The 23,093-nt window shown below is 41.1% G+C and overlaps 1 protein-coding gene and 1 long non-coding RNA gene across 7 annotated transcripts; both read left to right on the top strand.

Annotated features, from left to right (window-relative positions):
* Positions 1–41: 41 nt before the first annotated feature.
* Positions 42–21,459, top strand: AMMECR1L (AMMECR1 like). Of its 3 annotated transcripts, none has more exons than XM_082225198.1 (8): positions 46–186; positions 2,137–2,247; positions 4,189–4,633; positions 13,950–14,060; positions 15,002–15,116; positions 15,808–15,898; positions 16,762–16,858; positions 17,677–21,459. In XM_082225198.1, the coding sequence occupies exons 3-8, from the start codon at positions 4,227–4,229 to the stop codon at positions 17,786–17,788; spliced, it is 933 nt and encodes a 310-aa protein (XP_082081324.1). In that variant the 5' UTR covers positions 46–186; positions 2,137–2,247; positions 4,189–4,226; the 3' UTR covers positions 17,789–21,459. The 3 variants fall into 3 exon arrangements, with proteins under 3 accessions (XP_082081326.1, XP_082081324.1, XP_082081325.1); XM_082225199.1 differs by lacking the exon at positions 46–186 and adding an exon at positions 568–691; XM_082225200.1 differs by lacking the exons at positions 16,762–16,858; positions 17,677–21,459 and adding an exon at positions 16,264–16,755 and having other exon boundaries at positions 42–186.
* LOC309533680 lies at positions 4,697–10,534 on the top strand. Of its 4 annotated transcripts, XR_014220406.1 has the most exons (5): positions 6,951–7,165; positions 7,279–7,439; positions 9,739–9,829; positions 10,079–10,153; positions 10,348–10,534. It is a non-coding gene; the product is annotated as an uncharacterized lncRNA (long non-coding RNA). The 4 variants fall into 4 exon arrangements; XR_014220404.1 differs by lacking the exons at positions 6,951–7,165; positions 7,279–7,439 and adding an exon at positions 4,697–4,715; XR_014220405.1 differs by lacking the exon at positions 7,279–7,439.
* Positions 21,460–23,093: the final 1,634 nt, after the last annotated feature.

Raw genomic sequence — 23,093 nt, 5'->3', positions numbered from 1 at the left:
CCCGCCTCGGCCCATGGCTCCATGAAGCGCGGGGCAGTCGAGGTGGCGGCGGCGGCGCTGGTGGCGGCGGCGGCGGGGAGGCAAGAGCAGGAGCGGCGGCGGCGGCAGCGCTGGTGGCGGCGGCGTTGGTTGGGCTGAAACGGCGAACTGGGGAAGGGAGCCGTCTCCGCTCCGGGGAGAGAGAAGGTGGGGGCTCTCACGTCCTCTCCGCGAAGGAGCCGCGGGGGGGGGCTGCTCAGATATTACCCCCCCTTGCGGTCTCACCTCACATTCCCCTCAACCCCCCCGGGGGCTTCATCCTCCTTTGCGCCGCTCTCGCTCCTCCTCTCTTCAGGTCTGGACTCTGGGGCGTCCCTCTTATCTCTCCCCCCTCCCGCATCTTCCTCTTCCTCGCGTCCTGCTCGGCAGCCGTCCCCCCCCCTCAGGACCCGCTTTGTTGCTTTCCCCATGCTCGTGCACGGGGCCCTTCAACCTACTTCTTCGCCGACTCCCGGCGTGGTGCAGCGGCTACAGACCGGGGCTTGGACCCGGTTCAGATTCTCGGTTCACCCGCCTGGGTGGCCTTGGGCAAGCCCGGCTATCCTTGTACATCTGTTTTGAGGATAAAGGCGACATAATACCTTGTTACGGCGGCGGAAATGCTTATGGAACAGGGCTAGTCACGTCCTCCTCTTGCATTCAGTACAGTCACGTAGGTCGTCTCTTCGCTCCTAAACAGGTTTACTCAGCTATAAGCTCCGTTTCAGTTCAGTGGGACTTGGTGCCTAGCGTGTCTTTTAGGATTGCAGGCTGTAGTCTTTTATATTCGTTTGCCATAAGCTCCTGTGTATTTGTACCATCCTGCTGTGTCCAGCTGGGTTTTTGCTTCCAGATAAGGGAGCGTAGGATTGTGGTCTTAATTAGGAAGTAAAGCTCATTGGAATTAGGAAGTAAATTATTAGGAATTAGGAAGTAAAGTGCATTTTGGAATATATGTGCTTGCTCTAATGGTTTTCTGAAACTATTTCCATAAGAGATTCGACTGCTGGTATTGCCCCCATCGACTACTCTAATAAGTGTGTCTACCCTTTGCTGTGTCTTCCTGTTGCTAATCATTTTATCTATGTAATCTGCCTTCTAACGCTATCAGTGCCATCAGCTTTGTATATGTCTGAGTTAAAATAGTGAAAGAGTTGGATCTCATACTTGGAGATGGCGTTAACATTTTATTCAGCTTCACCAGAGCAGAGTATCCCTGTTTTATTTTCTCTGCAAGTGTGGCTGATGTGCTAGAGGAGATAATTAGCCATGCTGGTGTATTCTATCCCAGTGTCAGTGTGGTCTTAAACTAAGTGAGCTAAGATGACAGTACATGTCTGGTGAGGATCATCTGTAGAGGTGCTCCTGGTTATGCCAACATGCATCCATTTGGAAGTGTTTGCTTTCTGTAGTGCCACACTTGTATGAAATTGTTTCCCCACCCCCACCCCGAAATAAGGCACATGCCAACAGTAAAGCAGTTCTGGCACATGCTGAAAACTTTGCTTATCATGGCATTTGCTGGCTCCTGATGCCAGCCCATTATAAGATTCTCTAAGGATATTCTTACTGTCTGTCTGAAAGTATTTTAATGATTTTGATTGTATGTGTATAATATTTTATATTGTTGTACATATCCTTGGGATGCCTCTGCCAAAGGCAGTATATAAATATTTTAATAAATAAGGCCCAAGCACCCTGCACCTAATAGTTCTAGGATATTCCTAATACCTCCTACTTAGTACACCATTTCTTCCTGTATTAGCTCTTTCATTTTGCTTCTTTCACTATCTTTTGTACACTATCTGTACAAAAGTTCCCCCACCCCATAAGGAAATACAGTAGCATTGTCTTTCAGTGGTTTCATAGCAGTAGTTTCTCTGAGTGCATCTCATAGTAGGAGTAAGATGGACTTTGAGTCAAGAACAGAAAAGATAGAAAAGCCCACATTTACTTTGTGTCTCATGCACTGTGTTAACCTAGTATGCCTCTTTCCATCTATTTCATTAGCAGTGAGGTAGTGCATTTATAAGTCTAGTAGCTGAGCTCTTAATTCAGTGTTTAATTTTGCTTAGATATGATTTTATAGCCCTTTTTTTACTGAATGTTTTTTTCCAGATTTGGGGAACAGGAATGGGCCGTGAGAAAAGAAAATTCATTCCAGATATAAAATAGCTTCCCCTTCCACTTGTCCATCTCCCCCTTGGCAATACAAGGTTTCTGCTTTCAGTAAGTATTATCTCAAGCATAATATGTTGAAACTTATGGCACAATGATGTTGCGAATACTGGTGACTGGTATTAGCAAAAAGCATGGTGAAAGGGGAGAGCTTTACCCACCTTACAACCACCAAGGTTACTGTATTCTTTCTGCACCCCGCCCCAAACCCTAAGCTTGTTTTGTTTTTTTTAATTGCCACCCAGTGATGCTCAAGGTTAGATAATATCCTATATATTTTGCAGCCCTGTTTCAGTAACAGAGCTCAAACCGAGATGAAATAGGGTGTTCAACCCAATGATTAGCAAAGCAATAAAATTATTTGATGTAATGTTAAAATAAATCACTGCCTATAAAACCCTTTTTCCATATGCTGAGGTGAGGGCAGTCAGGTGGGGATAGGATGGCGAGTTAATTGTTGGATAAAAAAAGAACTGAATAGATGGTTCATTGTTAAATTGTTTCTTTTTGCTGGCATTTACAAAATGTTAGCATCTGAAATACACCAGCCAGTTTCATCTAGATTTGCTTTCTGACCATTTGCACATAGGGAATAATAATTTTCTTATAAAATCCCTTGCAAACATCGTACATTCTCTGCATGCTTTGGATTGACTTCTGAGTAAATGCGCCTAGGTTTGTGTTGCATACAGTTCTGGCCAGCATGCTAACTAGGCCATTGACACAGGTGCAGCCACAATTGTAGAATTCTCCCTCCTTTTTCATAGCCGTTGTATAACCTTCCATTTATAACTAAACTTTTCAGCCCCAAACCAATACAAGGGCATTAGTTTCAATATTCTCTTTATGTAAAGAAGACTGAGGCCTACACTCAACAGAGAAAATTGTCCTGTTCAATTTTTAATTTGAATTTAAGATAGTGACATGCAAGAAAGTTCAAAATCTAAGGTTGAAGGTCTCATTTCTATCTGTAATCTGTGTTTTGTTAGAGGAATCCTTGATCAAACCCCTTGGTGGTTATTTGTATTTCAGTGATAATGGGCAAATTGCACTAATTCCTAAGAAAGGGTGGCAGCAGTAGACCTGCATATGGGAATGTCCAAGAAAGGAAGACTCACCCTCTTGACTCTACCAGGCTAATAACTAGCATAGGAGAGGTGACTAGCATACTGCCTTCTTCCTCCAAAGTATTTATGACAGTGGGAGCTTTCACCTACTCGCTTTGCCCCAGTATACCTGTCTCCTGCTGGTAGGTGTAGGGGCTATCACTGCTGATCCGACTTTCCCAAGACAGGTGTGAGCAAGGGATGGATAGAAAGAATAACCTCTTAAGTTATAAGATTGCACATCTAGAAGATAGTGAAATGGCTGCAGCCTTTGTTCTAGCAAAAGGCCAAGTCTGCTAAACTGAATATTTTCAATATCTGGAAGACTTCACAGTTCCCTGTGCCTTGGACATAGTATTTTGCAAGTGAACTGAAACCCTAGGTTGAAAGCAAACTAAAATTGCAAGCATACAATGAGCACTTTGTAGCACTGTGGCTGTTCAACCAGTTGTGTGTGATGATGTCACTGAGCACATCTGGAATGTTTTTCTTGGGTTTATCTAGCAGCATTCTGCCTTAATGCAAAGATAGTCCAGGTTGAGGACTACTCTCCATTCCTATTGCTGTATGAGGTACTAAAACACACAAATGGTCTGCAGTTACATTTAACTATTGGATCACATGTTGCTCATGCAAACTTCACGGTAATGTTCCTTTTCATAAATAAAGTCTACATGACCTTTGTAAAAAATGTCTTCATAACTGTGCACATCGGTCTGCTTTCTATTTAGTTTTCCAGTCTTGTGCAATCATATGTGAGCTTTCTTATGGAACTTGGGTTTTTAATGTGAGAGGTGTATTTTTCTTACTGTGGAAAAAATACATCCTTATAATTTGCTTTTCTTTTAGTATAATGCTATGTGTTGCATATTGTGTGTTTTGCCAGGGTTCTACAGTACTCCAGACAGCAAGTGCTGAATCAGGATGGGAAAAAGACGCTGTGTTCCTCCACTTGAGCCCAAGTTGGCAGCAGGCTGTTGTGGGGTAAAGAAACCCAAATTGTCTGGAAGTGGAACACACAGCCACGGGAATCAAGCCACAACCGTGCCAGTCTCTAGTTCAGGTCCTCTTCAGAACCACCAGCATGCAGATGGGGGCAATGGAAGGGAGAACGTATCAGATTTGACTTTATGCCCTGGAAACTCTCCAATTACGCGAATGAATCCCACTTCAGGAGCATTGAGCCCACTCGCCCGGCCTAATGGAACTGCCAACAGCACCAAAAACCTAGTGGTGACAGCGGAGATGTGCTGCTACTGCTTTGATGTACTCTACTGTCATCTTTATGGTTTCCCTCAGCCAAGACTTCCTCGATTTACCAATGACCCCTAGTGAGTAAATCCATGGGCATGGGAGGGAAACTGAAAATTCATCATCCAAAGTTCTTATGTTGTAGGGCTATTTGGAACACAGGTAAACTGTTAAGAAGGAATCTGCAGTGCTGTTTTGATGTTTGTAGGATGACATAAAATTTGAAATGAAACTGTTTTAAATGGTGGAAGCATAGGTAGATTGATCTATATTAGGCAAAGATTTAAAATGGGCATGCGCATCCTACGGGGCGCATATTCAAGCACTGGATTTTACAGGGCCTTTGACATTGTAGCACTCTCAGTAACTAAAGAAGGTTAAGGGATTGGGAGCAGGGCAAAGGATATAATGCTCCTTTGCCTCTCCAATGCAAATTCCCCAGCCAAAGCAAGCCTTATGGTAAAGGTTTATCATGACACCCATCTTATCCATAGTTAATGCTACTCCACAGTCGGTATTAACCAGACTTGAGATCAGAGGGGTCTGTTTTCCACCCTTAAAAGAACTGAGAAGGGTAGTGTTTTATACTGAAGTCTGATACTTTGTAGCTGTGTTATATCTACTTTACAATATCAATATCAAATTCAATATCTTCCTTTGTTGCAATTAGAATCTTCATGTTTGCAGAGCATAATTTGTAAGTGGCTCCATTATAACACGACATATTCTTTATTGTTGAGAAAAGCTGCATTTGGTGTAAAGGTTATAATTGGGAAACTAGGAAGCAGGAAAACAGCTTTTAGAAGAGGTTTGAAGTGAAATTGAATGAGGAGGTAGCCTTGCTTAGTGTGGCATAGGTTATGCAGTGCATTATATACCTTATACTTATTATATACCTTATACTTATTAAATGGCAGCTCTTTAAGAATATTATGAAGAAGATTGGAATTTGCTCCCCTAGAACTCCATTCCGATTTTTGCTCTAACTTCTTGTTTGAGTGATGTGAATATTGTGAGTCTCCAACAGAAAAAATATGTGGCTGCCTGCTAGAGCCAAGAGTGAAGCAGATATTTCAAAAGTAGCATGGCTGTTCCCGCATTTGGATCCCGTCCTTGAAAAGATAACTCGTGTCTTCTTAGCATTTCTTAGCTTAGATTGTGTTTTTCAAATATTTAGGTCATTTGCCTCTAATGCAGATTTCACTGGAATTTTGTTGAACCATGACATGATTATTTTTTTGGTAAAGAATATTTGCCCCACATAGCTGTCTTTTAAAACAAAAACAAAACCGTGCTTCCCAGCCATAGGCCAGCCACCACTGGCTCTTCATGATTAGGGTTGGTCTTGACTCATGGTCTGAAATCTTCTATGTATTGAGAGATAAATGACTTTAAGGGATCCAAAATTCACACCCCCCCAAAAAAAAAAATCAGAAGCTTGATAACTTGAGATTTGAGCCAGTATATTTGCTGGGGAAATAGTGATTAATCACTTTTCCTGCATTATTTTCTCTACAGACAGATTGGTCCAGTCTGGACAATTATATATTGGGTTAATAAGCAAAGATATGCCCAAAATTTTTACCCACACATGCAACTTGCCCTTTATGGTGTACCTGAACACAAAGTGGGTATCATCAGTTAACCATTTTTTCTCATTTTGTCTGAACTGTAAAACTATGATTACCAAGTCAGGAACAAGCCAGAAAATCAAACTGTTGTTGGCAGTTGGTTTAAGATCTTGGCTTGTTCTGAACCTGGTTGTGGGAGTTTCCAGTTGGAAGAGATGGACACTGTTGCTAATTGAAGACTTGTACCTTGCATTCAGAAACACCAAGGAAGGAAGCGGCTGCTTGCATTGGTACCAGCTTTATTTATATCTTGGTTTATTAAGCCAAGATATGATCATCTGAATACAGCTAAAAATAGAAATATATATTTCTGAACGTGATCATTGAAACCAAGCATTATCACAGTAACATCACATTATATCACATCTGCAGGCATATCAGAATGAGTGTCTTTGCCTGTGCTTTCTGTGGTACAAATCTGGATAAACTGGCTAGAAAAATCACATTATCCTAGGTTCCTATAATCTGCAAGCTAGTGTTGAAAAATGCTGATTTCTTACATCTTCCCCATTCAGGAGCAGTATCAAAAGTTTGCTGCACATTCATAGGAATTTGCGTTTAATTTTTATAGCCATACTGTAGTAGTATGTTGAAATTATGGGGGTTGGAGGAGAAAGTCAGCGAGTAAAAGTCCAGAGTTTTTGATTAGACTAAACAAGCCTTTTTTCAGCCCTAGAATTTGGAGTTTTTCTTGAGAGTGAGAAATCTGTTGTTTAAGCCATCCCTTCATCTTGGCTCCCCTGATTTGCCCTCCCTTCTCTTCCAGAGATTTGTGCCTTTGGAATTAGCACAGGAACAGAAAGTGGATGTGGTCATTCTATCTTTAGTATTCACTTTTTTATGTGCGCAGCCTAGCTGTACACACTCAGACCCCTGTTGAGAGGGAAACAAAACTTTGGAATAGTTTATCAAATAGCAACACAAGACCACAAAGGGGCATCCCGAGGAAGTGGCATCTTAAAGATCAGAAGTTACCACCAGGTGGGTAACAGTGCTTCTTACCAGCTAATCTGTGCTCTTATCTGTCAAAGTTTGGAGCAGTTAACTCAAGATCAGTCAAAAGAATTACTAAAATTTTCACACCCTCTCCCCAGAACTGTCCAATGTACAGTCTTCTGATAACAACATGCTTGGAAGCAAAGTGACCATCCATCCATGACCCTTATGGTGCTTTTAGAGCTTCTTTGAAGTGGGTTAGTCACTTCTAGACTGCTGATCAATGGAACCTGATCTGATCTCGTCTATCCAGAAATTAGTATGCACCAGCTGTGCACTCTTGTCATTTCTTTTGTTTTTCATGTAGTTTTGATGTGTGTAATATATCAAGAAGGCTGACTGAATGCTGGGCTAATCATCTCCCCAGTAGTGGGAATCTGAATACAGCAGCCAAGTTAAACAGTCTGCCCAAGGACATGCCAGCAGAGAGTGATATGCTTCTGCTGTGTCAGACTGTGTGTGTTGTTTTTTGTTTTAAAGGCCAAAGACTCTTAACACAGAATGCCTTCCCCAACCTAGTGACCTCCAGATGTTTTGAGCTACAACTCCCATCATCCCTTACCATTGATCATGCGGGCTGGGGCTGTTAGAAATCCCTGAAGGCACCAGGTTGGTGAAGGATAGCCAATAATCTCATGTGCAGTGTGATAATGAACTGGCAACCCTGATTGCCTCTCTTATTTGTGTGCACAGTTGGTCTCTACATAAGGCTGTATGGAGTCAACTACATAGAGTTTGACTTCTCCCTCTAAGATGAAAAAGCATGCATAACGTGGAGGGAGATAGCAGTAAATATTTCAGCTTTCTTCAGCTTGGTATCCTCTGGATATGTTGGGTTAAAACTCCCATTATCCTTACAATCGGGCATGCTAGCTGTGACTGATGGGAAATATACCCCAACAACATCAGAAGGGCACTGGGTTTGGGAAGGCATGGTTTATTACTCAGGTGCTCTCCTGGGGAACATTGCTGATTGCAAGAGGTGGCATATTAAGGTTTCATTTTAGTCACAAATATTTAGAACTTGAAATAACCTCCTGAATATTTGTGACTTAGGAGAAGCTTGTCTTTTCAGCACTTAATAAACCTGTACTGTGCTGGAAATTGCATTTCTTTAATACATCTCTCTATTCGTCCAACCTAAATAACCAGATGATGCCTCCTAGATCGTAGTACCTGTGATGATTTAGTAGTACTTGGGTCCAGGAGAATCCTACACATTTAAATAAAACATTTTACCAATTGTGTCATTATTACTTGACTTCAAAAGTCAGACCTGTTCTCTGTGTGGCTTTGTTTTTTGCATTAAAAAACAAGTGTTGATTCAATTTGTTTGATGAAGAGTCATGGATCCAGTTTCAGATTTCTAAGTATAGGCGTGGCAGATTTGTTTGTATGACGTTTATGTTCCAGGGTAATACCTGAACTTACAGTACAGTGGTGCCCCGCAAGACGAATGCCTCGCAAGACAAAAAACCCGCTAGACGAAAGGGTTTTCCGTTTTTCGATGCACTTCGCAAGACGAATTTCCCTATGGGCTTGCTTCGCAAGATGAAAACGTCTTGCGAGTCTTGCGATTTTTTTTGCTCCCCCCTTTTTCTAAGCCACTAATAGCCTTTTAGCTGCTAAGCCGCTAAGCCTTTAATAGCCGCTAAACCGCTAATAGCGCTAAGCCGCTAATAGGGTTGCTTCGCAAGACAAAAAAACGCTAGATGAAGAGACTCGCGGAACGGATTATTTTCGTCTTGCGAGGCACCACTGTAGTATAATTTATTAGGCCAGCCGAAATATCCCAAAGGTAGTGTTCAAGCTTTCAGGTTCACCAGATCTCTTTCAGGCTGGATATTAAATCAAAAGGGAGGGGGGAAGATGTTGATGATTGTGATGAGAGAGCTCATGTCTGCAACTGAACATTTAAGATGGAATAGAGAAGATCCTAAATACACTTACTGAGGAGTAAATTCCATTGAACTTAGTGGGGGTTTACTCCTCATGGAATCAGTTAGCGTTTTGAGATTTTATTTATTATTAAATTTTCCGCAGTGCTTTTATCGTTGCAAGTACACCTCTGTCACTGGAGGAGCCAAAACTGGATGGCGGTATGGGAGGATAGGAGTGGTGTCAAATTCTAACCACCCCCTGTACCTACTATAGGTACATCAGCCTGGCATCCTACATTGCAGGGACTTGGCCTAGATGACCCTTGAGGTGCCTTCCAACTCTACAATTCCATGATTACACCAACAAAAGAGGTGCAAGTCATAACTCAATTATCCCATTAAGCTCAATGGAGACCAAGAAGCTACCCTACTCTGCCCTGGCATAGTATAGGATTCAAACTAAGTTTGGATTTAGTCACAGCACATCCCTACCAACATCTAACACCCAAACATAACTCAGATGATAGCATTTGCTGCATGCAGCTGTACGGCTTTGGTTCCAGCATTAAGGGGGAACTCTGGTTATGGGAACTATGTAGAAAAAGCACCTGACATAAAGGGAGCACTTGTCATGAACATCTTGGACTCAGAACACATTGCCGATACTTGTTGTCTTAGAACCCATACAGGTATATCGCCTCAGGACACAAGCAGCCAACAACACCTCTCATCTGTAGCCAAGGATGCAAGAACAAAGCACCTTGAAGAGGTAAGCAAGGGGAAAGGGGAATCTTTTCAAAGTGTAACTGGTGCGACCTTGCTATATCTTGGCTAAACTATATTGGTGGAAAGATCCTTTTTCTCGTCATACCTAGAAACACCTTTACAAAGAAGCACAAGGCTAAGCATGTAGAATGGGGTGCCATGGTGGCCATGAAACCCCCATATGTAAGAAAACTATAAATGAAGGACAGACCCTAACCATTAACACATGCTCATGATTCTTTTTGTCATATAGGATCGTGACAGCCTGGACACATGGAGCAGGACGAATGCAGTACCCAGAGTTCTGTTGTAACTCCCTAAAAGAGAGGTAGGTATTGTCTCAGTTTCTACACTTTCTCACCCAACAGAGGGAGGGAGGTTAAGGCTAAGGGTATTGGATGAGCACCTAGGTGATAGCACTCACTCAAATCACCTCCTCACAAACACCTATTACACATATAGTTCCAGAGACTATGCTGACTATTACTTTAGTGCTCTCCTTTTGTCTCTTCGATTTTCCAGGTGCAGAGAACAGGACACATTCCACCTCCAATGCCATGCAGATCTCAAGTGAAGCCTAAAGCGAGACCAGCAGTTGCGACTATTGTGATTCTAGCCATATATATCAATCCAGCTACCTTGTAGAAAAGCGAGATTTTGTATATTGAAATATCTGATACTGTGCAATAAAAGTTTTCATTTGTAGCAACAGATGTTTTTGTTTTTTGTCAGTGTGGATGGCACTAATCCCATCCGCCAGTTCTCACTGGTAGGTATAAGATGGGAACTCTGACCTGGAAAGGGTTGGCTTATTATTAGAGCTCAGGGTCTGTAATGGCTCAAATGAAGGTAGTGGGTTGGCTCCTCAGAGTTTTCAAATGGCCTAATTACTACAGTAAGTGAAGCAGTCAGTTGGCACTGAGGGCAAAATGCATGATGAGGTCTGGTACAATAAACAGCTGCTAGCTAATTATGCCGATCAATTCAGCATTTTCCCTGATTGGATGACACAGCACTTACTCAGGTGTACCAGTCTGAACATCTCCCAACAGTGACTGCTGAGAGGCTATATCAGTGGCTTGAATCTGGAACTCCGTGCGTGCCTGAGTAGTAGAGCATTGGAGTTGCATGCAGAAGGTTCTTGGGGTCTCCAGGTAGAGATGGGGAAGACTCCCTGCCCGAAATCCTAAAGAGCTGTTGCCAGTCATTATAGACAATAATGAGCTTGGCAGATCAATGTTCTGACATGTTATAAGATAGCTTCCTATGTTCCTTCAGCTTTTCCACAGGGCATGGGTTCCTTATGTAGTCCATATGCTTCTGATATAAATGGATTCTAATTCTGTCTATTCCTCGCTGTTGCATCTGACATGACTGAGAAAGGCCAGGCATATTGACTACCCCAGTATGAACAGTCCATCAGCCTTGCTTAGCCCATACACGAAGCACTTCCATTTCATCTTAAATCTGTTTAAACTAGACAAGCTTTTTCATCTTGCTTTCTTTCTCATACATGCACACACTCTTTGGTTGTTATTTGCTTAATATCCACCCTGGAGAAAACATCTGGTGAACTAAAAAACTGGCTTGGTACTTTGTTGTCTTTCAGTTGTTCCTCACAAATATATTACACTGTTGTTGAATTTGGTTCTTTCAACACAAACATGTTTTTTGTCTGCATTGTACGCTAGGTTATTTTAAAAACAAGGAATACTATAATTGAAATGTATTTTTTAAGATAACATTATTTTGATTACATTTCTGTCCATACTGAGTAGGATTTTGTTCCATTAAATTGTTAGTGGGATGTAACATAGGGTTTACCTGCTAATTTTTTAATTCTAGAAATATCCAGATTTTTATCCATTCTGTACCCCTTTGGGGGGGGCATATCACAATTCTTGCAACTTGTTCAGATTCAACAACAAAGCTGAATCCGCTCAAGAGATTTGCAAGTTCATTTGGAGAACCAGGTCTGATCTTAGGATCCGTTGCTCTTTTCTGGTGCACACACAACACTCAGGTATAGTTTGTTTAATGAACCACAAGTCTCATAGGTCAAACAAATCATGACTAGTTTCTCCAAAGTTTGTTCTCCCCCTCCCCCCCCCCCAGCTGCTCTTTCTGTCATGCCTTTGTAGCCTGGTGAGGATTTGTGGTGCGGTGATTTGTGGGGGGGGGGGGTGTCACACACATCACCAAGCCATAATTAATACAAATCAAGGTTTATAAGCCAGTAAAAAATACAGCTTTGAATCACTGATGGCAGTAAACAAACCATGGTTAAGCTGCTAGCCAGGGTTCACACATAATGCTAGGTTATGGTTTAATAAACCATGGTTTAGCATTACGTGCAAACCAGCCTACTGAAAATTTCTCAAATACCTTAGTAGCCCAAAGCAAAAAAAATCCTTTTCCCCAACCACAGTCCCAATCCTGATATGCCAATCACAGTTCTCATCTGGGGCAAATAACAGCTGTGGAAAGGGGTGATTGGATTGGGACCATAGCAGGGGAAGTGTATACTTATAATTGAATCAGAAAAAATGGATGTACTTTTTTTAGTTTTATTCTGATTTGTTCTTTCATTGTGGCCCATCATATATTCTTTTAGCCTCCATATGAGATTCCACTTGAAATCCTGCTTTTATACTGCTTTATAAGTTCTACTCAGTGGTTTGTGGCTGGAGCAGTAACTGAGTTAGGCAAAGTTACGATTTGCTCTCTGATGTCATCCTGCGCACTGCCTGCATGTGACTTAAGTACTTTCAGAATTGCAGAATTGAGGCAGGGAATACTGTGGCCTTTTAGTACAGTGGTGCCCCGCAAGACGAATGCCTCGCAAGACGGAAAACTCACTAGACGGAAGAGTTTTCCGTTTTGGAGGTGCTTCGCAAAACGAATTTCCTATGGGCTTGCTTCGCAAGATGACAATGTCTTGTGAGTTCCTGCTGGTTTTTTTTCCTTTCCCCTCTTTTGCTAAGCCGCTAAGCCGCTTATCAGCTGATCCGATCAGCAGATAAGCCGCTAATAGCGCTAATCCGCTAATCCTTCAATGGGCTTGCTTCGCAAGACGAAAAAACCGCTAGATGATACGGATTCTTTTCGTCTTGCGAGGCACCACTGTATAAGCTTTATATGCAAAATAGGGAACGTTATTGGTACTGTGGTTAGCACTTGAGGTCAGAGAACGTTACCTCCAATTTTGTATGCATTGGGGAAAGAGAGATATGAAAATTCTAGAAGAGATTTGAAAGTGTACCTATCTACCTACCTGCAACCCAGGATAACACTTCATGTATCTGATAGTGGACTGTAGTCTGTGAAAGTTTTATGACATAATATGTTTGTTAGTCTTTAAGGTGCCACAAGATTATTTCTTGAATTATCCTCGTTGAGATAACGTGGGAGCTGCATCCCAACACTTGTGACTTAATTATTTACTGTATTTTTACTGGTGCGATCTGTATCTATTCAGAGCAACCTTTATTAAGCTGAAATACAAAATACTCAAATAAAACAGCAGAGGGCATAGCTCTCAAAAAGTACTGCCTTTGGAAAGAAGACAAAGATAAGAAAACCGAACATTTCAGAGTTCAAAGATGACTACAGTAAAGGCCTTGTCCTAAAAGCAGATTTGTCCCAAGACTACTAGAAACCAGATCAAAATGAATCCAGATAATCAGCTTCATCCAGGAGTCACTAGAGTTATCTATCCCCTACCCAACCATGTTCCCCCAAAAGACAAATTTGAGACATATGCTAGTTGTGTAAGAATAAAAAATAATGTTTATTATAGAGATGCCTCACAGCCACCTTCAGTGTAGCTAGTAAGGTCTTCCACATTTGTGGACAAAGATTAATTTGTAATAAAATTAGGTGTGAAGGGTTTGGGTGTGTTTAACCTGGAGAAGAGATTATTAAGAGGTAATACTAAAATATCTGAAAGGTTATCACATAGAAGGTGCAGCAAATTTATTCTTTTGCCACTTCAGAGTGTAGGACCTGAACAGATAACTTCCTATCAGTATGAGCTGTTTTCTCAGAGGCTGGATGGCCACCTATCAGGAATGCTGTAGTAGTGAATTATTTGAAGATGGAGTTTTTGTGTTATGCATTTTCAGTCCACTCTTTGTGACATGGAAGACAGGGCGAGACAAGCGACTTCGGGGCTGCATCGGAACTTTCTCTGCCATGAATCTTCACTCAGGACTCAGGGAATACACATTAACCAGGTAAAGACATCATCCATACTGCCTCACATCTGATGGGAAAGCAGGCACAGTGGGGCATCCATGTTGTGATTTCCTGTGTCTTGTCAGAGGCGTCATGTATATCCTGCTGCTCAGGCAGATGTTCTCCACCAGAATTTTCTGCTACCCAAAATTAGAATTGAGGAGTCACTGTTGTAGCTGACTGTATAATGTACTATGGCTTCCAGTTAAATGGTACACTGCATTCTTTTGTTTGGCGCTGGAAAACCATCTTCAAAGCATGGTATATAAAGTAGCAATTTTGGATGCAAGCATGTTATAGCAGTACTTTGATTAGCAGTGCACTGGATTCCTATAACCTACAGGCACAATGTAAGTTAGTGGTTTATTTATTGTTTTTACCCATGATGGGGGTTTCAAGGGTGCACACCCACTTTGCAAAAGCACCCCTCCCCCAGGGGGAATATGGTTGGAAGAAGACATAAGGCTGCAAAGCAGAACCGAATGGCAGGCAGCAGCCCTGCTGCTGAGATAGGCAGCCACGTCACTAGGTGACCAGTTCACTTGAGCCAGAAGGAAGCCTCATTGTGATCAGTAGCCTGCATAAGGTTAACGGCATGCTTGTTACTAAGGCAAGGTATTCTCTATTAGCATCAAATACAGTTTGTCTGGGTTCTTGGCAGAATGTGAGTGTTTTGGGGAAGCATTTCAATCTCTTCCCATTTCATCATTGTAATAGTCATAGACAGAAATCTAAGTGCATGGCTCCACCTTTGGTTTATCTGGTGTTCCATTCTATATTTTATTTAATTCTCCATGTAATGTGCTTAAACCTGTTCTGACCTAAAGTGATGTCCCTTGTCCTGGGATAAAATGAGGCTGCAAATGTAAGAAAATGCTTGATTTAAACCTTATGGTGCTTGTTTTTGGTTGTGTGTGTGTGTTCTGTTCCCCTTCTATAGTGCACTTAAGGACAGCAGGTTTCCACCCCTGACTCGTGAGGAGCTGCCTAAACTTTTCTGCTCTGTCTCCCTCCTCACTAATTTTGAGGATGCCACTGACTACTTGGATTGGGAGGTGAGAACAGGTGCATTTGGATCTCTGCATCACTGTCTCATACCATTTGGGTTCGGGTTAGTATATGGTAATATGTCTGTTTTATTATCAGGGTAGATTGTGGTTATATAGCTAGAAAAATGAGGTTGGAAAGATGGAAGACTGACAAAGAATGCAAAAGTGGAATAATATATCAATATTACTTCAGTTAAGTGTATGAGAAGGGAAGATAATTATTAGACTAACGTTGCAATCCTAATTCCACTTAACTGAATTCAATAGAAGTAAATCCCATCGAAGTTCCTGACATGATTAGGATTGTACCGTTCAGGGTCATCCTGTGCACATTTATATGAAAGTAAATTTCATTAAACACTTTGGGACTTGCTTCTGTGTAACAAGCATAAGAACATACTCTTATAGTGGCATATGGGGTGAAGGACATATATTTTACGTTTTGAAATAGTGGGCTTGCTGAAACTAATTAATTTGGTCTGCCTTTGAGAAATTGCCTCTGGGGCCAAAAGAGATGGCAGTACACAATAGAGTTGTCCTAGGAAATGACTTATGATATCGCAGATGCAAGAAATGGAAGCAAGGTGGAGGCCTTTATCCTGACAAGGTTGGACTGCTGGTAGGATGCATGGCAGCTGGAAAATGTACATTGTTACAGGAACTACATCTCAGTTGACTTTTATGTTTCCATTGCTAGGTGGGAATCCATGGAATCAGAATTGAGTTCATCAATGAGAAAGGTGTCAAACGCACAGCAACATATTTACCTGAGGTTGCTAAGGAACAAGGTGAGTTTGAAACAATCTACACTGAGGGAAAGTGGTCCAAATATCAGGATTTGGATTGTGGATTTTGGCTTATACAGCAGCTGTGGAGGTCACCTAAAGCCATTAATTATCTATGGCTGAATTATTTTAAAAATCTGCCCTTTAAAATGCTCAAAATGTACAGTGCTAGTTATTCATTCAATGGCACATGTTTTTCCCCCTTAAGACCAACCATGTCTTACAAGCAATTTTCTTCATTACTGCTAAGACTTTGGTGTTCTTCCTCCATCCCCTTGTCATAAAGAATGCCTGGCTTAGTTTACTGTTGAATCAGGTTTTGCCCTTCTGTGGTTTTTTTCAACATTGTGTGTGGGTTTCCTCTTCAGCCTCACCTGATCACACAAGCACAACGTCGGATGACCCTTCTATCCTCCCTCAGCACTAAGTTTTGTGCTGCAAACATGGACAACAGTTGAAGAATGCAGCAGTTGCCACCACTGTAATTGTTCAAAACATTTCTTCCACCATTCAGAGAATCACATCTCCTCCTGGAATTGAGTCAAAAGACCAAAGTGTAATTCATTAAATCAGGTCTCCGCACTGCACCATTACTGGAGAGTAGTGGATTTATACTGTGTTTGATGTACAGCTGTGTCTTACTTTGAAAATGTGACTAACTTGATTGCTATATATGGCTAAAATAGGATAATTGGAAATGTCATATGACTTTGTTGACTAAATTGTTGTTTTCAGTTGGAACTGAATTTGTTGGAACAGTTGGAACAGTAATTTGAACTTGCTTATCTCTCTTTTGAGAGCCTATCCCTTTTTCTTGAAATGAGTCTGTATTTAGTTCACTGCTGCTTGCTTTTTTTTTTTAACAGATTGGGATCAGATTCAGACAATAGACTCCTTGCTCAGGAAAGGTGGTTTTAAGGCTCCAATTACCAATGATTTTAGGAAAACTATTAAACTCACCAGGTAAATGACATATTTTACTTTTTGGTAGTTGTCAGCAACTAAAGTCATTACTACTTTCATTGCTGATGGTAAGTTTTAAGATTGCTCTTTGTGCTCCAGATCCTGCAGTTTTCTGAATTTCCTCACTGCCCCCAACAGTGGTGCCTAAACCTTGCTGTTTTGTTCAGTCATTGTATTTAAATTGTTGCTTTCCATTTTCACAATAACAAATACTGGCTGCCAGAGCCAACTTTGGTTTTGCTTGGGCAATGTGCGCACACACACACATGCATACCCTGGTTTCTGGGCTGGCTGGGACACACTCCTCCCCACTGCTGGCAGTGGTGGCTGCTCTCTTTTTCTCTGCCATCAGTTACCATTTCCTCCTTTGTATGCTTTCTTTTTGGGCCCACTGGTGTGAGGGTTAGGCAGCAAGACGAAATGCAGCATCTACTTCCAGCTCCTTATGCCTGGAGGGAGAGAGTAAGGGAGCAAATGGAAGCCGCTCCTGCTTCTCACCTCTGCTACCAGCAGATTTAGGCAAGTAGGAAGAAGCAGCAAGCACAGAGGAAAGGAGTGAGTGAGGGATCTGGCAGTGAAGAGAAGGACCTCCCACCACTCTGCAGCCATTTAGAAGGGCTCCAGTCGGCAATACCTACTAAGCCCCTGTGGATTGTGGGCCTCATCCCTATTAAGCTGGAATTGAAATAAATAATTTGAAAGGTTAAACAATTTTTGTTGCTACAACAGAATTCTGAATACAGCTGTTGGTGATTTGCTGACTTTGTTTTGTTGACAAATGTTTTTTTTTTTTAAGATCCAATGCTTTTTTCTTTCAGATACCGCAGTGAGAAGGTGACAATCAGTTATGCAGAATACATGGCTTCTCGTCAGCATTGTTTTCAGAATGGCACTCTTCATGCCCCGCCCCTCTACAATCATTACTCCTGACACAAGGCTGCATGACCAGTCCCGCCCCCCAGCTACCACTAACGGCTATGACATCATTGGGGCAGATGCCTCCTCTTCCTGGTCCAGTTACTTCTATTACTGCACCATTTTATGATGCTAGCTTCCGTTGCCAAGTCTGCTGACTGAGGGATGGGGGATACCAGTGAGTGCAACTGAACTTCAGGGGCCCATGCCTTTCCTCATCCTTCCTTCAGAATGAGGGTTCAGTTGGACTGAGGCTCCAAGACTAACAGTTGCAGTTGGGTAGAGAGAACCTTGAGGAACGGCAGTACCGCTTCAGATTGCTCTTGTGTGTTAAATTGCACTGTGTTCATTTGAATTGTTAATTGTGACAGCCCCCTTGATTAAGTAGGAGAGTTCTCCTGGCAGTCTGGGCAACGGAGTACAACAACATATTTTTAGGTTATTTTTAAATTTTTTAACCTCTGATATTTATCTACCATGAGCTGATTAGTCCTTATACACCCCAGGCAAGCAGATGACATGACGTGTTACAAGGATGTATGTCAGCAGAGATTCCTCCCTCCTCTTCGCAGAAGATGGCAATTGAAAGGGGAAACAAAATTTACTGCAGATGAAATTTACTGTGTGCACAAATCCAGGAGGGTTCAGTTCCCACATCTAGCTGCTCTTGGTTTTGACAAAGAAGGAAAGTAGCCCTCTAGATAGGACAGTAATGCATAAATGAAGGTGAACTGTTCTGGGTTATGTTTGGGAGTAGCTTGCGTTTCCTTGTCTCCTGGAAGTACAATCTCCCTCTCCTTTGGGGTTTTCCCCTGGGTTTCTAACTTGAAATACAAGCAGCATGGTCTGCTGTTGGATTGGGGCTGATATTATTCCCCACAAAGCCATCGTTAAAGCAATTCAAAAAGGACGTGAAAATTGTGTATAGGAAACACTCCATGGGACCTGTGTTTAACTGGCAGCAGTTTTATTTAGCATGACCCTGATATCCAGGTAATGAAATACACAGTAAATGTTAGCCTTTAAGTGGTTATCTAATATAGGTGCCATCGCTGCACTGGTGCTTCAATACAAGATACATATAATTGGAAGTCATTCAGATTGATTTAAAAGTATATAGCCTCCAGATAAGTGTACTTAGAACTGGAACCTAAGGAATATTTTCAGCCCATACCTCCCCAACCCACCCCCGCAAAGTTAACTCACAACCATGTTTAACTATCCTGTGGATTTTAAAATTGCCCTTCCTATTGTTGCTGAATAGCCGGTACATCAAATCATAACTGGAAAGCTCTTTTTTCCCATTCAACTATCCTAATTCTCCTGTGTGAGTCACTATGTGTTATCATGAATGCAGGCATTCTTAAATGAATCCACAGGGACTATAAAATGGTAGTGCAGGACTTGTGGAAATCTTGGTAATCAGCATTGATAGATTAAAAAAAATACAGTGGAGAGCACAGCATTATGAGAATTTGATACCTTATATGCAGTATGTGTAAGGACAGTAGCTTTTATGGAAGGCTTATTGGAAGCCAGGAATTATCTGGGAATTATCTTTTACTGTGGGATGCAAGCTTCCAGATTCTTGGTGAATGAACATTGCCCTGGTGGGGAGGGGGAGGGGAGATTAATGCCTTCTATCTTGAAGCAAAGCCTCAAAGGCAGACTGAATAGACGTTGGATTACTGGAGAGGTAGACATGAATAGCCCATATGAACTGGTGAGCAATATTTGCCAGTATCTGGCTTGGTTGCATCAAAGTGAACTGCTGGCTAGAAGAGGGCAATCATATTATCTTCCTGGCAAAAGGGACTGTTCAGAGAATCTAGGAAGCCTCCAAATTACTTATTTTTCTACCACTATTCCTCCTGTCTCAGAAGAAAACCTAACCTTGAAATTTTGCTTGTCAATGAACACATATCTAGATGGTTATGGGTGGGAATGAGAGAGAGAGGAGCTCATATTCCAGATATCTGCAGTACTGCCCCAGCTTTGGTTTTGTATCAGATCATTTGTATGGATTACCACTTTTTTCCCTTCTAATGATGATGAAATGTGTTTGAATGTGAAGGGACTGTAATGATTTCCTGCTACTGAGAATAAATCAGTCTTCTTACAAATTAGAGTGATTTGTAGTTAATGTTCCAGGTGCCCTGGACTGATGGGAGATTGTAGATGGGAGAGGAGAGTTCAGCTGTGGTCATGCCATCCATCTCTGCTCTCAGACAGTATTGAAACATAGGGCTACACTAATTACTATTCAAGTGTTCTACTTTAGAATTTAAATTGTAAAGATTTTTTTAAAAGCAAAAAGGAAAAAAAAATGGTGCTAATCTTTCACCCCTGAGCACATTCGGTGAGACTGGTCATGCAGGCATATAGTGCCAGGCTATTCAATATTGCTTTTTTAAAAAAAGTATGTTTGCCCTGTTATGTGTCTTCAACAGTGTATAGTGTTAATTATTTGGTTTCATTTTAATGGGTGTGGGAGTTCAGGAGCCAGGTGGGGACCTTAGTTGCCATTTTAAAGAACAGACTTTTGGGAGTGACGACCTTCTTGGTTTAATTTAACCATTTCACTGAAGTAAGCTAAATTGGTTTTGGAGTGAGAGGTGGTCTCATTCCCTGCCCTTATTTCCATCCAACCACCTAGTCTGTATAAATGGAAATGCCTCTGTTAAAGTTGGATTGTGGTGTTTTCTTGTACTAAGTGGAACAGCAAGCAGGCCATGAAGCACGAAATAGTCCTGAGAAATGGGTACATTCAGCATTGGTCTCATAATGGAGTTCAGTTACAGTATCTTTGAACAAGTGTGTTAGTGGTGTCATTCCTGCAAAATGTATGGGGTAGAATAAGTCGTCTGCAGAAGATGACACTATATCTGGCTCATACATAGCAGTAATGCAGCAAGATGAGCCAACACTGATATTTGAATGATGTGGGAACCAACAAAATAGCTAAAAGAGAACCGCCTGTTCTGGAGCCGTAACCAGTTGTATTTTTCAGCTGATTAGTGAGTAGCAGGATTGTATAAAGACCTTAGCAATAGTCTTCTGGTCTGATTGGGAACTGGCTCATCCTTAGCTACAAGCAAGTGCCTTTTGGTCTAGATGGGTTTATTTCAAGACAACTGTAGTTGGGAATCTTCCTTGCTGCAGCCATGTATCTTTAGTGTATGGTTTTTGTTTTTGTTTTTTCTCTCCAGCAGATAATGTCTTTGATCACTGGAGTCTCACTGTTCCCCCCACCCCTTTTCATAATGAGAACGAGCCTATCTTGATAGAGGCATTTTGGTCAGAAAGATTTTATGGTCAGAATATCAGATCAGCATAAAACTGCATCTGAAGACCATAAAGGCGAAGTAATCTGTACATTTCAACCAAAATTTTAAGTTTTGCACATAATTGTTTTCCCCGATTCATTGTTAACATTGCAGTCTTCATTGACTGAGTGCTGTTTTGTTTGATTTCTAGCACCAAAATGAGTGACATTTTGGGGTTGTTATTTTTCTTTTGTTTTTCCTTTAAAAGCAAGGAATTTCTTTTGACCTTCAATGCAGAGATGTCAGACCAATTCTTTGTTATTACACTTGGTTGCCTCCTAGCTATATAACTTCTGGGTGTAAATCATTGAACTTTACCCTCTAATGAAGTATTGTAGAAAATAAATTGTAATGGATACATTTTTATCTTGTTCCTCTTTTATTGGTGTCTTTGTCGATTTTGACTTTTCACATTACAATCTAATACTAATAATTCATTTTGTGTTGTTTCTTTTTAATCCTACAAGGAAAATTAAAGTTGAAATGCAAGCAGTGTGGATTCTTTAACAAAATTAGGAAATGCTCAGAAGTAATGAGATTGGAACTTGTATTTTTTAAAAATTAAAACTTTCATGCTTATCTGGTTGTGGTGAACTGCCTGTTCTCATTAGCTTGAAGATAAAAAGTGATTTCAGGGGATCGTTTTGAAATTGACATTTACCAAAATTATGTATGCAAAGTGCTTTAAAAGCACAGCTGCAACATAAATGCTGAGAAAGCGTTTACAGTTCTGTATCACTTAGATTATGCATAGCAATAGTCTTAACTCAATATATCTGTAAAAAAAGAAAGCTGAGCCTGTCAGACTCAATAGGTAGCAAGTGCCATAGGTATTTCCTTTGTGTTTTGGTAAAGAATGCCAGCAACAGTGCCAGATCAACTTCAGTTGATAATACCAACCAAAAAATCCCAACAGGAAAAGACTAGTGTGATTTTATACCAATTAAGTGTTAAGCGGTTCTTTCTTGCTTGAGGGTGTATGGCCTGAAGACAAGTACCACTACCTGTCCTGATGTGCAGAATGAGCAGTAATGCTTCTAATAGAAGGATACATTCTGCTTTACTGCTGCTGCATTGATTTGGAATCAAACATTCTCTAATAAATAGATTATTCTATCCCTTAAAGCACTTAATCTTATAAGACAATTGGATTCTACTTGGGCAAGCTCTGGAAAGTTTTGTTTTTCAAAAGTAGTAAAGTTCTGAAAGTATGGTGTTTTGTGATCCAAGTGTCCACCTTCCCCAGTGCCATGAATGAACAAGGTGAAATGTTAAAAGTGAGTAAAGAGTGTTTCATCAAGCTGCTAGTCCAAATTCTTTGACTCTAATTTCTCATCATAAGCTACAATATATATTTAGGACCTGTGATTTACGTTACTTTTGCTTCAAACACAGACCTGGATAAGCCAGCAGGAGTATTAGCAGTGGAAACTCTTCATTTTTCACAATGGGAATGACCCATTGGCTTCAATGCCTCAGAGTTACCATGCAGAATTTCAGCCTGGTTATTGCCGGGGTGGTCATGGTTATTGCAGAAAGACTCCTCATTTATGTGTGACTCTTGGATAACAGAGAACGTTTGCGAATTCACATAAATAAAATGTGAATTCTGGCTTGTATCAATTGGTAGCTGAATTTAAACCTCTCGAGCACATTGCGTGCATGAGACACAATATCCAGTGTACAGGGCTATTGATGATACTATTTTAATGCACATTTGACCAACAGACCTATATATATTTACTCAGAAGTTAGTTCCACTGGTTTTTAAAGTGGGCTTATTTCCAAGTAGGGCTGGAACAACAGGGTATTCATAATGCAAACCTAAACATCCTAAACACATTGGAGTTACTTCTGAGTAAAAATGTTTAGGATTGTCAGAATTACTTCCTGACCCTTTGCTTGTTTAAGTAATCATATAAATCTGCATGCTCTTGGAAATTGTAATGCATCATGCTTTCCTGAACTCAATGTTATTACAGATGCACACTTGC

Source organism: Podarcis vaucheri, assembly GCF_965113315.1.
Source record: "Podarcis vaucheri genome assembly, chromosome: 5".
NCBI classification, from domain to species: domain Eukaryota; kingdom Metazoa; phylum Chordata; class Lepidosauria; order Squamata; family Lacertidae; genus Podarcis; species Podarcis vaucheri.
Note: the sequence above shows the minus strand (reverse complement) of the source record. Positions and strands in the feature narration are given on the sequence as shown.